The sequence below is a fragment of the Cibotium barometz genome, chromosome 24 (assembly GCF_041138505.1).
Source record: "Cibotium barometz isolate CiBa-2024 chromosome 24, ASM4113850v1, whole genome shotgun sequence".
Lineage (NCBI taxonomy): Eukaryota > Viridiplantae > Streptophyta > Polypodiopsida > Cyatheales > Cibotiaceae > Cibotium > Cibotium barometz.
In genome coordinates this window covers 37,159,936-37,172,750 of record NC_141069.1, presented here as the reverse complement: position 1 = coordinate 37,172,750, position 12,815 = coordinate 37,159,936, and the positions used below count along the sequence as shown (strand labels likewise).

General features: G+C 44.9%; 1 protein-coding gene across 4 annotated transcripts in view; it reads right to left on the bottom strand.

The window, feature by feature from the left end:
* Positions 1-207: 207 nt before the first annotated feature.
* The window catches only part of LOC147625255 (uncharacterized), a 37,504-nt gene continuing 24,896 nt past the window's right edge, over positions 208-12,815 (bottom strand). For all 4 annotated transcript variants that reach the window (XM_086818554.1, XM_086818557.1, XM_086818556.1 and 1 more), the window contains exon 4: positions 208-757. In XM_086818554.1, coding sequence (XP_086674680.1) covers positions 421-757 — 337 coding nt within the window. In that variant the 3' untranslated portion in view covers positions 208-420. The remainder of the gene's footprint in view (positions 758-12,815) is intronic.

Here is a 12,815-nt window from a genome sequence, read left to right as displayed (position 1 = left end):
AAAGAAGGGAGAGGATTTTAGGTGCTGTACTACACGTTGCCCTAGGGACTGTGGGGCAGTCTTTCTCATCTGCTTTAGCTCAACCATATCTACTTATGTTCATGATGTGCATGTGTAAATTTTCATCAAGCATTTATAATTTCAAGCTTGCACATGCTCATAAAGAAATAGTAAATTTGCTTCGTAAGGCTTCAAAACCATAGCATGAGCAAGAAAAACAGCTCTCTAAGAGCCTTTAAGAATACTCTGTGCTTCTATAACATTAGTTATTGAACAAGATTACTTTTGCCTGATATTAAACTTGTACATGACTGTGGCAACTTTGATATGGAGCTCCCTGGAATCATCAAACTGAGCAGCGCAGCTTGGAGACTTGTCCTGGATAAATTTTAGTCCCAGCTTCAAGAGACGACTCCTAAGTTACAGGATTACTCCACTTGATCTCAGCATTGACCGCAGTTCTACATGAAGCTTTTCTACTTCATTGATGAGTGGTAAGCTGGGTGCCGGATTAAAATCTGGCAAGTCTTCTTTCTTATTGGGATCTTCAGTGGTAACAATAGGAAGAACAGCATCATTTAGGCTCATTTCCGTCTTAGATTTAGGGGTGCTGATTTCACTGATATCACGGTAGAAAAGACGCAGTGCTTCGTCGGATGAGATTGAAGATAATGCTGCTAGTGATAGATCAACTTGCATCCTAGCACTGTCATCTAGCAGCAGTTTCTGCACAGATTCTGGCAAGGTTGTAAAAGCACTGCAGAAAGCAAGAAAAAATGTTACAAAGTTGCTGCAGCATTAAGAAAAACCATTAGGAAATACTAACGAGTCCCTACTATCTTGTTGATTTCAATAAAAATTAACAGCTCATAAGCAAAGCACAGTGCTGAACAAACAGATGACCTATCCAGACAATTCTGCCAAAGCACCAAAACAAGATTCAAACCATGACTTGATCTCAAAACAGCTACCCATCTATCCTTTCCTGAAAGCTCCAAAAACCATTTTGACTTCAGTTCCCAGACTAGGATTCTTTAAAAAAACCGTCAGTTGGGCTCAGTCCATCCACTACCTTTGCCCTCACATCAACATGGAAGCAGAATAGTTGGAAAACCTGCAAAGATGAGAGGCACCCCTCAGTGGAGGCCCAGTGTCTCCGTGTGTGAGTGTGTGTGTGTGTGTGTGTGTGTGTGTGAACAGCCCTTAAAAGGACTAGTGTTCTAGTAACGAACACACTCTTATAAGTGGATAAGATAAGTGTGACATGTGGCATTCACTTATGAGAGAGTGATATTTGTATGGGTCAATAGAAAAGGCTGCAAGCCTACAAAAGCATTGTACTTGGTGAGTGATGTTGGAAAGTCACGGCCTGGCCGTCTACATACCACATGCATAGTGCCAGGGATAATGACATCGTACATAAATAATAGAAGACTAGGGCCATTATCATCCCTCCTCCTCCAATTTTCGTGGCTTGGAAGGGATTAGAATGGTGGAGGTTAAACGCTCAGTAGCGTGAACACTACTGGGATGGGTAGCCTCCTGGGAAGTGGCCCCCAATTTTCAACATGGTATCAGAGCCAAGGAGGGCATGTTGGGATTTGTGAGCGGAGCTAGGCGACTTGCCGATTCCTCTTGGTGGAACTGAATGAAGGCCGAATGCGTGTACGACTAAGAAGGCTAAGTCATGCTGGTATGCCCGCAGGAATCACTACCTGGCAGGCATATGATAGAATAGCTGGGTGACATCTCTGTGAGAGTAGGCAAACCTCTGAGCCAAGTGTCGTCAGAGCCTCTGGGTACCCTACGTCCTAGCCATCGAGGGAGGGTGTTGGAAAGTCATGGCTTGACCGTCTACATACCACATGCAAAGTGCCAAGGATAATGAGATCAGACATAAATAATAGAAGACTAGGGCCATTATCATCCCTCCTCCACCAATTTTCGTGTGGCTTGAAAGGGATTAGAGTGGTGGAGATTCAGCGAGATAGATAAACACAATTTGCCTTTGATTTTATCGCGACGAATCTGCTGAAATGGACTGTACAACCCTGTTTTCAGCCCAAAATCTTGCCAGATAGGTCACCCTAGGTGTAGAGAAGGGTGTCCTATTGCTTGCCTTGAGTTTAGGACCTTTGGAGCATCAGAAACCAGCCCCTATGCTTGATGTCTAACAGTCAACTAGCCCCGGAAGTGAGCCATAAGTAGTCGCTTGCACCAGAGAAGAGAGATGAAGAAGGTGCCTAGGTCTGTAGCACTCATAGTAGCAAAAAATCAGCCCTTATGTAGCCCTGGAGGCAGTCAACTAACTCCAACAGTCTTGGCCAGCATGCAAATTGACACCTATCCAAACCCTAGAGTGTCCAACACTCCAAAAACTACCAGAAGTAGGGTGCCTAGCTGATCATGACTCCTCTTGCCCAGATTAGCAACTCATGGAAGCTAATGTTGCATGTAAAATGCCCATGCCTGAGTAATAGCCAAGTTTCATTAAAATTTTGGTCCAATGGATGTGAACACTTTATAAACTATCCACCCAAATTTAAGTGTATGTGAACACCTCCACTCTTAAACCTTAGTATAATAAAATATAAGCTGTAAATTGAGTTTAGGGTCACTTACCACTTACAAAACACATAAGACCACCGCCTCAATCCCAAACGGGTGTGCACACGCGTCCACAGGTTTACAAGCGTCCCCGGAGTCCATGGACAATCACATGCATAAATACCAAGCAACTAAAACAAGTCATTCATGCATGTCTAGTCACACAAATGCTTTATGCGCAATATTCTTGATTCCATCTCCCAACTTATTTGTCTTGTACAAAACCTTTTTCGGGCATCACCCATACAAGTAGGACCAGGGTGTCCACCCTGGTCCTACTACATCTCCCAACTTATTTGTCTTGTACAAAACCTTTTTCGGGCATCACCCATACAAGTAGGACCAGGGTGTCCACCCTTCTACAAGACTTCATCACCATGCGAGGAACTCACACAAAGGTATCTACCCTTCCATGAAGCCCTTCCACATGTACTAAGCCATTCCAAAGGAACTCACACGAAGATATCAATCCTTCCATGGAGCCCTTCCACATGTAATAATCCATGTCAGGACTGACACCAACGTATCAACCCTTCCATGGAGTCCTTCCACATGTACTAAAGTATGCCTAGAACACACACTAGGGTCTATGCGTACCCTTCCATGGTGTTCCTTCACGTGTGTATATTCAAGAATATATGATTCTTACAACCAATGAAAATTACAAAAGCATACAACTAAAAGCCAAAAATGGGGTTTTGATCTAGCAATTGAGTGCACATGGTACAAGGACAAGCTTAGGTGCACAATCCACTTGAACATTGGTAGTGTATCCACCGTAGAAAAGACACCCCTAAGAATGCCAAGCCAGCCATGTTTTCATTCATGATGGAAAAAAAAAAAAGCCTTCCTTTTAACTGGGAAAAAAAACTAGGTAAGAGATCAGGGCATAAATTACTAAAGTAGTTCATGTCTTTGTCATTCTTGGAGTCTCTTTTACTCCTGATGTGACCACTCTCCTCACCTTATAAGTTTTTACAGGTCTTTCCTAGTGGGTTCCACCCATCTCATACAACATTCTTGCACCAATATCTCACCAAAAATCTCCAGTGAATCTGACAAAACCACATTTTCCACCTTGTCTGGTTCTCATTAACATTTTAGTTCAAGCTCTTGCAACCAAGGGATGCTCAGGATTCCTATACTCCCTTAAAGATTTATTGGATGTCTATAGTTATCTACTCTGCTGCGGGTACTTCTAGAGCACTTCCTTGCCATGCAATGTGACTGCTGACAGGTTTCGACCGACTAAGCTCATGCCCAACTCTTCTTTGCTCCTAGGCTCCTACTTGATCATCTCTTACAGCTAGTCACCTGTGACTCAAGGTCTCTTGGCCATAGGGCTTTAACAACTTACATAGCTGCACAGCATATACAAAAGCTGTGGAGGCCTACGCTAGCACAGGCAATGGTGCAGAAGGTGGCCCCATCTCTGTGTGTGTGTGTGTGTGTGTGTGTGTGTGTGTGTGTGAGAGTGAGTGAGTGAACAGCCCCTAAAAGGACTAGTTTTCTAGTAACGAACACACTCTTATAACTGGATAAGATAAGTGTGAAATGTGGCATTCACTTATGAGAGAGTGATATTTGTATGGGTCAATAGAAAAGGCTGCAAGCCTACCAAAGCATTGTACTTGGTGAGTGATGTTGGAAAGTCACGGCCTAGCCATCTACATACCACATGCATAGTGCCAAGGATAATGAGATCGTACATAAATAATAGAAGACTAGGGCCATTATCATCCCTCCTCCTCCAATTTTCGTGGCTTGGAAGGGATTAGAATGGTGGAGCATAGTCACAAGGGAACGGGAACGTTTTGGGGAACGGATGACTGTTTGGAACGGGAACGAAAAGCTTGAATAAAAGGGAACGGAATCGGGAACGCCACATCATTGCATAAATGTGTTTATAAATTTACTTTATATATCTGTAAATGCTTTGGAAAGAGGCATAGTAAAGAAAGAACCTCAAACCATCTCAGTAGTGGCCATGATAATGCATAGATGTGTTCTACATGATACATAGTTCACTTATATTTCTTACATGATCTACGGTGCCATTTTGGAACGGGAACGGGAACGGCTATCTCTATGGAACGCGTTCCCCCGTTCCAAGAGCTTGGAACGACGTTCCCTTGTGACTATGTGGTGGAGGTTAAACGCCCAATAGCGTGAACTCTACTGGGATGGGTAGCCTCCCAGGAAGTGGCCCCCAATTTTCAACATGGTATCAGAGCCAAGGAGGGCATGTTGGGATTTGTTAGCGGAGCTGGGCGACTTACCGATTCCTCTTGGTGGAGCTGAATGAAGGCCGAATGCGTGTACGACTAAGAAGGCTAAGTCGTGCTGGTATGCCCGGAGGAATCACTACCTGGCGGGCATATGCTAGAATAGCCGGGTGACATCCCTGTGAGCATAGGCAAACCTCTCAGCCAAGTGTCGTCACAGCCTCTAGGTACCCTACCTCCTGGCCATCGAGGGAGGGTGTTGGAATGTCATGCCTTGACCATCTACATACCACATGCAAAGTGCCAACGATAATGAGATCATACATAAATAATAGAAGACTAGGGCCATTATCATCCCTCCTCCACCAATTTTCGTGTGAATTGGAAGGGATTAGAGTGGTGGAGATTAAGCGAGATGGATAAACACAGTTTGCCTTTGATTTCATCGCGACGAACCTTGCTGAAATGGACTGTACAACCCTGTTTTCAGCCCAAAATCTTGCCGGATAGGTCACCCTAGGTGTAGAGAAGGGTGTCCTATTGCTTGCCTTGAGTTTAGGACCTTTGGAGCATCAGAAACCAGCCCCTATGCTTGATGTCTAGCAGTCGACTCGCCCCAGAAGTGAGCCATAAGTAGTCGCTTGCACCAGAGAAGAGAGATGAAGAAGGCGCCTATGTCTGTAGCACTCGTAGGAGCAAAAAATCAGCCCTTATGTAGCCCTGGAAGCAGTCAACTAACTCCAACAGTCTTGGCCAGCATGCAAATTGACACCCATCCAAACCCTAGAGTGTCCAACAATCCAGAAACTACCAGAAGTAGATTAGCAACTCATGGAAGCTAATCTTGCATGTAAAATGCCCATGCCTGAGTAATAGCCAAGTTTCATTAAAATTTTGGTCCAAATTTAAGTGTATGTGAAGTTGTGAACACCTCCACTCTTAAACCTTAGTATAATAAAATATAAGCTGTAAATTGAGTTTAGGGTCACTTACCACTTACAAAACACATAAGACCACCGCCTCAATCCCAAACGGTGTGCACACGCGTCCACAGGTTTCCAAGCGTCCCCGGAGTCCATGGACAATCACATGCAGAAATACTAAGCAACTAAAACAAGTCATTCATGCATGTCTAGTCACACAAATGCTTTATGCGCAATATTCTTGATTCCATCTCCCAACTTATTTGTCTTGTACAAAACCTTTCTCGGGCATCACCCATAGGGGTAGGACCAGGGTGTCCACCCTTCTACAAGACTTCATCACGATGCGAGGAACTCACACCAAGGTATCTACCCTTCCATGAAGCCCTTCCACATGTACTAAGCCATGCCAAGAACTCACACCAAGATATCAATCCTTCCATGGAGCCCTTCCACATGTAATAATCCATGCCAGGACTCACACCAAGGTATCAACCCTTCCATGGAGTCCTTCCACATGTACTAAACTATGCCTAGAACACACACTAGGGTCTATGCGTACCCTTCCATGGTGTTCCTTCACATGTGTATATTCAAGAATATAACACTGATTCATACAAAGACCGAGCCAACATACATGGGATGGGGCTCATAGTTGTTCACCTGAGGTTTTAGGAGTACTATCCTTTGATTCTTACAACCAATGAAAATTACAAAAGCATACAACTAAAAGCCAATAATGGGGTTTTGATCTAGCAATTGAATGCACATGGTACAAGGACAAGCTTAGGTGCACAATCCACTTGAACATTGGTAGTGTATCCACCGTAGAAAAGACACCACCTAAGAATGCCAAGTCAGCAATGTTTTCATTCATGATGAAAAAAAAAAAACTCCCTTTTAATTGGAATAAAAAACTAGATAAGAGATCATGGCATAAATTACTAAAGTAGTTCTTGTCTTTGTCATTCTTGGAGTCTCTTTTACTCCCGATGTGACCACTCTCCTCAACTTATAAGTTTTTACAGGTCTTTCCATAGTGGGTTCCACCCATCTCATACAACATTCTTGCACCAATATCTCACCAAAAATCTCCAGTGAATCTGACAAAACCACATTTTCCACCTTGTCTGGTTCTCATTAACATTTTCCACCTTGTTTGGTTCTCATTAACATCACTTCTATAACATCAAGCAATCACACGTACAATACTCTCTCTTTGAGCTTTATGCCTCTTTGGCATCGATACCCAGAGTGGAATGTAAATGGATGTACCTGATCTGTCTGTCCCATAGGTCGGATTCGGCCTCCCGTGGACGTTAATATAACTCTCTCTCTCTCTCTCTCTCTCTCTCTCTCTCTCTCTCTCTCTCTCTGCACACACTGTCACACACACACACACACACCATGGATCTCTTTGATCCCCCATAGCTTAGGGTTGTACCTGTGCAAACCCTAGCCCTAACATACATGTCACACATGAACATGGATAATCCCTGATTTGGCAACAAGTTTACGGTAGTTCTAGGGCACTAGCAATGTCACATGCATCCATGCACTGAGGTATAGTGTGACATAGTGGCTCATCATCAATGCTATACTTGTATAGAGAAGTAGTACCTTTTTAGGAACATTTGTCATAATGTCGTTTCCCCATTGTGAGCCCTAGTCGAGGGACATGTCAAGCACAAGCTACATTGGTAATTCCAAGCCTCAAGTGTCAAAGTCTGTCACTTAACCCGACCAGCAGCAAATCCCATATATAAGCAGCCCTCAGCCATTGCATAAATCATATCTCATTCTTCATCATATTCGCTCATAGTCTAGTGCAGAAATACGTGTGCTTAAGACTCCTGTCTTGTGCATACATTATTCTCAGCCAAGGCACTCTAGTGCTTCAGTCCCAAGGCAGCCCAAAGCTCTCTTCAGCATTCAGCCTTCAGTAGTGCATCTCCCACAACAGATCCAGGTATGCATAAGGCTCTTCGAAGCAGCTTCAACCCATTTGATGGTTCAGTAGACGTTTGGTCTACATCGTCTTTGGTCTACATCGTCTTTGCGTTTGGCATTCCTCCGTCAATCATTCTCAGTAAGCTTTCTGCATTGTAACAGAAGTTCTCCAAACTAATAAAGCATATACTCTTGCTTGCGGAAGAGGGCCCTTAAGTGGGTAGATTGAGACCCAAGCTGGTGTTGTCTCTGCATTCTCTCTCTCTTCAGATCTATCTCCTCTGAATAAAGATAAAAGTGGATTGCTTCATGCTCACTAACATAAAGGTATAAAGAAGGTCTTGTTGTGCATTACACGGTCATACCAGTTGCATGTTACATTCGTATCAGAGCTTCGGGTTGTGACCCAGCTTGGCTACCTAAGTGAACAAGTCCGTGAATGGTAAAACTGAGGTCTAGAAAAACTACCCAGCCATTCACCATGTCAAGAGAGGAAAAAAGAAGCTTCAAAGAAGGCATCACTGCAGAAGAAAGTGTCCACGAAGACACCACTACAAAAAAAGTCTCCATGAAGACACAACAAAAGAAGAGACTTCTGCAAAGTGCTAACATATTCTTTCAAGAGCTAATGGAGCAGAACAGGCTACTTAAGGTACAACAACAACACGCAAAAGAAAAGAAATAGCATCCTCCAGAGTAGGGTCCCCAAAATTTTCAACACATGCTTCTTCTCATGGAGAGACAAAAAAGATGGGAACTTGCTAAGGAACAGCAGATAGAGGAAGCCAAGTGTAGCGAGGCTAAAGCAAGACCTTGCTGCTTCGTCTTTCTCTCTCTCTCTCTCTCTCCACTTCCGGCATTCCTCAAGTACATGACTACGTTTCCAACAATTGTTGCATCTCTTCTCTCTAGTGTTTCCAAACATAGGCGAAATTTGCGGGCACAGAATTTGCAGGTCGGAATCTACTAACAGAATCAACAGGTCGGAAGCTGACGTGGCGTCAGCAAGTCAGAAGCTGACGTGGAATCACTATGTTAGAAGCTAACATGGAATCAACAGGACGAAATGGGCTGACCCAGATTCTGGAGATCAGAGTCTGCAAGCAAAAGCAGCTAACGCTAAATCTGCAGATCAGAATTTGCAGGTGGAAGCGGCTAACCTTGAATCTGCAACCCAAATGCCTAACACCGAAGGCCATAGGCAGAATGTCGAATACCAAATGCAAAAATCTAGAATCCGAATGTCGAATGCCGAACGCAGAGTGCCAAAGCGGAAGGCCGAACACGGAAAGCCAACTGCTGAATGCATAAAGCTAAATGCTCTGGGTCGTCGACCACCCTTGGGTAAACCCAGCCAAGAAAGTAAACCCGGCCAACTACTAAATGCGAAAAGCTGAAGGCTGAAAGCTTGATTGCTGACTGCAGAAAGTTGAAGCCGAATGCTGAAGGTTTGAATGCTGAAGCAAAAAGCCAGAAGCTGAATGGCTGAATGCGGAAAGCTGACAGACGTAGAAGTTCGATGCAATAAGTTGAAAGCCGAAGCTTAAATGGCTAACCAGGCACAACTGACAGACGCAGCTGAATGGCTGACCAAGCACAACCAACGAACGCAACTGAATGGCTAACCAAGCAAAAACCAACGGACGCAGAAGTCCAATCATAAAGCCGAAAGCCGAACGTTGAGTGGCTGACAGGGCAAAACCGACAGACACAAAAGTCCAATGTCGAAAGTTGAAAGCCAGTACTAAAACAGCAACGGCAACAACAAACCAATAGAAATTGGTGGACACGGAAGTCCAATGCTGAAAGCTTCTTACTTGAGCTGTGTGTAGTGTGAGGGAATGCCCAGAATGTATGGCAGCATAAATGAATGACACCAATGTACAGAAGGAGGCAGAAAGCCTAAAACTATGTAAAGTGCCAGATGTGAGACCGTACCCAAGATGTACAACGATGACAACTAATGACACCAACAATGTACACAAGGAGGTAGAAACCTTAGATCTGTGAAAAGTGCGAGAGCTTACCCAAGATGTATGGCGACGTAAAGTAATGATACCACTGTACCACTTGCTTTGCCATTCATAGAATAATGGCATGAAGCTATTGGCTCTGAAACCAGGCTCCAATACCAATGTTGGATAAGGGAGTAGATGATCTGCACACACACACGCGCGCGCGCGCGCACACAGTGACACACAGTCGTATCAAACTCAGAGAGCGAGAGACGAGATGTGATAGCTAGAAGTACTCGATACAATGATAAGAAATGAATGGAGTACAAGGTAATTGTAATCCTAGGACTAATGTGCCCAGCACACTACAGTGTGTTCACACGAGGAAAAAAACCCCTGTCAACACAGGGTAAAAACCATTCACACCAGGACTTCCAGAGGCCAAAGGCTAACACCAACCATGAGCGACATAGGTCATTTCAAGCCTTAGGTGTCGCCTGTCACTTAACCTACTTGGAGAACAGTCAAGCATATAAGTCGGCCTAGCATAGCGTGCATTTAGAAGAACTTAGGGCAAGCAAAGAAGATTGAGGCTCTAAGCCAGCCCTTGGGGGCCACAGCCTATGAGCCTTAGACTTGTGGGCCATCAAAGGCCACACAAAGAGGGCATCCAAGGGCTGGCCTAGAGCCTTAATCTCCTTTGCTAGACTCAAGTGCTTCTAAATGCATGTTGATGACTTACATGCTTTTGACTATTCTCCAAGTAGGTTAGGCTTGGAATGACCTACGTAACTCATGCCTAACATGTCCCTAGACTATTTCTTCCATATTTTTCTCCTATTTTATGGACCATTGATGTGGGTTGTTCACCCTTTTATGGAGTTTTTCACCTATTTTCAGGTCGTGTGAGGGAGTAGTCACCCAACTCATAAAGAAGCATATATATGTGCTACCCTCTTCCTCGCATTCCATCATTCCTTGATCGTTCTTGATCACTTTGGTGAGCACCTTCAGCCCTCTGCCTACAGAGTCCACTCCTCGCCTACAGGCTGGTTGTATCCACTCTTTTCTTGAGGATTGGTGCATCAGCGTTTTGCTGTTTTCTCTCATCTCTCTCTTGGAGCTTCAAAGTTTGTCATTTGTCTACATCTTTCCGAGCCCTCTGACATGGTATCAAAGCCTAGAGACGCACGCAAACTTGGTGGTTGTCTACAGTGTTTCAAACCTGTGTTTTCTTCTCCGGAGGGGCAAATCTTCTTCTTTTTTTTGTGTTTTTTTCTCCTCTCTACTCTCTTTCTATCCCGCCTACCCTCCCTACAAGTGCAGAGAGCAGCTCTTGGGCTGTTTAGGTGGCTGCGTTTGTCAGAGGAGGTACATCATGGCAATCATCCAACCTCAGGCGGTTCAAATACCCACTCTTTCTCGACTTTTCCTTCAAATGCCAAGTTGGATGGCACAAACTACGACAACTAGAAAGTCATGGTGGAAGTAGTCTTGGAGACTTATGATCTTTTGGAGTTCATTACTCGACCGGTCCTCCGGCCCAAACCGGACACCACAGAGGATGAGGATACTATGAGGGAAAAAGGACGAAAGGACCAGATGTATGAGAGATCAAAGCAAAACAACACAGCATGAAATAGGTGAGTGAGTCTATATATAATGGTGAACGAACATATGTACAAGAGGCCCTCTAATGTGAGGTGACTCTGAGTAGAAGAAGACCACTGCAGAAGCAAAGACGATGTCGAAGCTGAAGCACGGTCAGTGACGAAGGCTCGCGTCAATGTGAGGCAAAGGCACTCCGTGAGGTGATCGGTGTCGAAGGCTCACGTCGGTGGATGCAGAGGCACTCCGAGGTGGTAGTGAGCAGCGGAAGGGGTGTAGACTCTGGTGACAAGGGTGTTGCGGTACCTGAGTGATGATGAAGAGCAGAAAGGGTTGCTGTCCCGAGTGGTGTAAGCTCTGGTGACAAGGGTGCTGCAATACCTGAGGGGTGGCGACGAGCAGAGAGGGCTGCCGTCCCGAGTGGTGGCGGTGCAAGCTCTGGTGACAAAGGTACTGCAATACCTGAGTGATGGTGAGGAGCGGAGAGGGCTGCTGTCCCGATGAGGTGAGATGGTGAGCAGAGAGTGGGCTGCTGTCCCAAGATAGGTATTGATGATAAACGCTGAAGTGTTGTACTGTGTAGCAGAGAGTGGGCTGCTGTCCCATGAGCTGAGGAAAAACGCTGAAGTCCTCTACTGTAGCAGAGAGTGGCTGCTGTCCCAAAGTGTGGCTTGATGTAAAACGCTGATGTACTGACCTGTAGCAGGGAGTGGGCTGCTGTCCCAAGGTGTGGCCTGATGTAAAACGATGTACTGACCTGTAGCAGAGAGTGGGCTTCTGTCCCAAGGTGTGGCCTGATGTAAAACACTGATGTGCTGACCTGAAGAGCCGATGATGATGAAGCAGATGATGTGCAGTCCCCGGCAGCAACGACAGCAGCAGAAGTGTACCGAATATGTCTATGAAATGGTACAGCCATTGAAGTGATGAGGCAAAGCTATATATAGTATGTGAGGCTGCTGGTCGACCAGGCTAAAGGCTGTTGGCCAGCAGCAAAGACACAAAAAGAGGGAAAATCTAATAAATCTAGAAAAGTCCAGATTAGATTCCCTTTTTAGGGCTGGACAAAATGCCATTTTCAGACAAATACGAGGGATGCCCTTACGCACGAAGCTGCTCTAGGGGATCAGCTTAATGCTCGTGCTCAGTCATTCATTCTGCTGAACTCTCAACCCTCAGTCATCACTCGCATCAAACGGGATATCCATGCACATGTTGCTTGGAAGAGACTCTCCGACATCTGCGACCGCGGGAGACACCCATGAAGAGAGTTTCCTTGGAGCTTCAAATGTTGAAGCTTTCACCCATTGATTCTACTTCCATGTGGGATCACATCAACAAACTAGAGTCATTGCGATCTGAGATTTCTAGGTGCAAGGAGATTTCCATGGAGGATATGGCCATCCGGCTACTTGCTCAGTTGCCCCGAAATATGAGAGTTTCTATTCTTCACTTCTTACCTCAAGACAAACAAAAACCATTACCTGGGATGAGCTGGTGTCTATGGTCCTTAATCAGGAGAGCAGATTCAGGGATTCTTCTTCAAA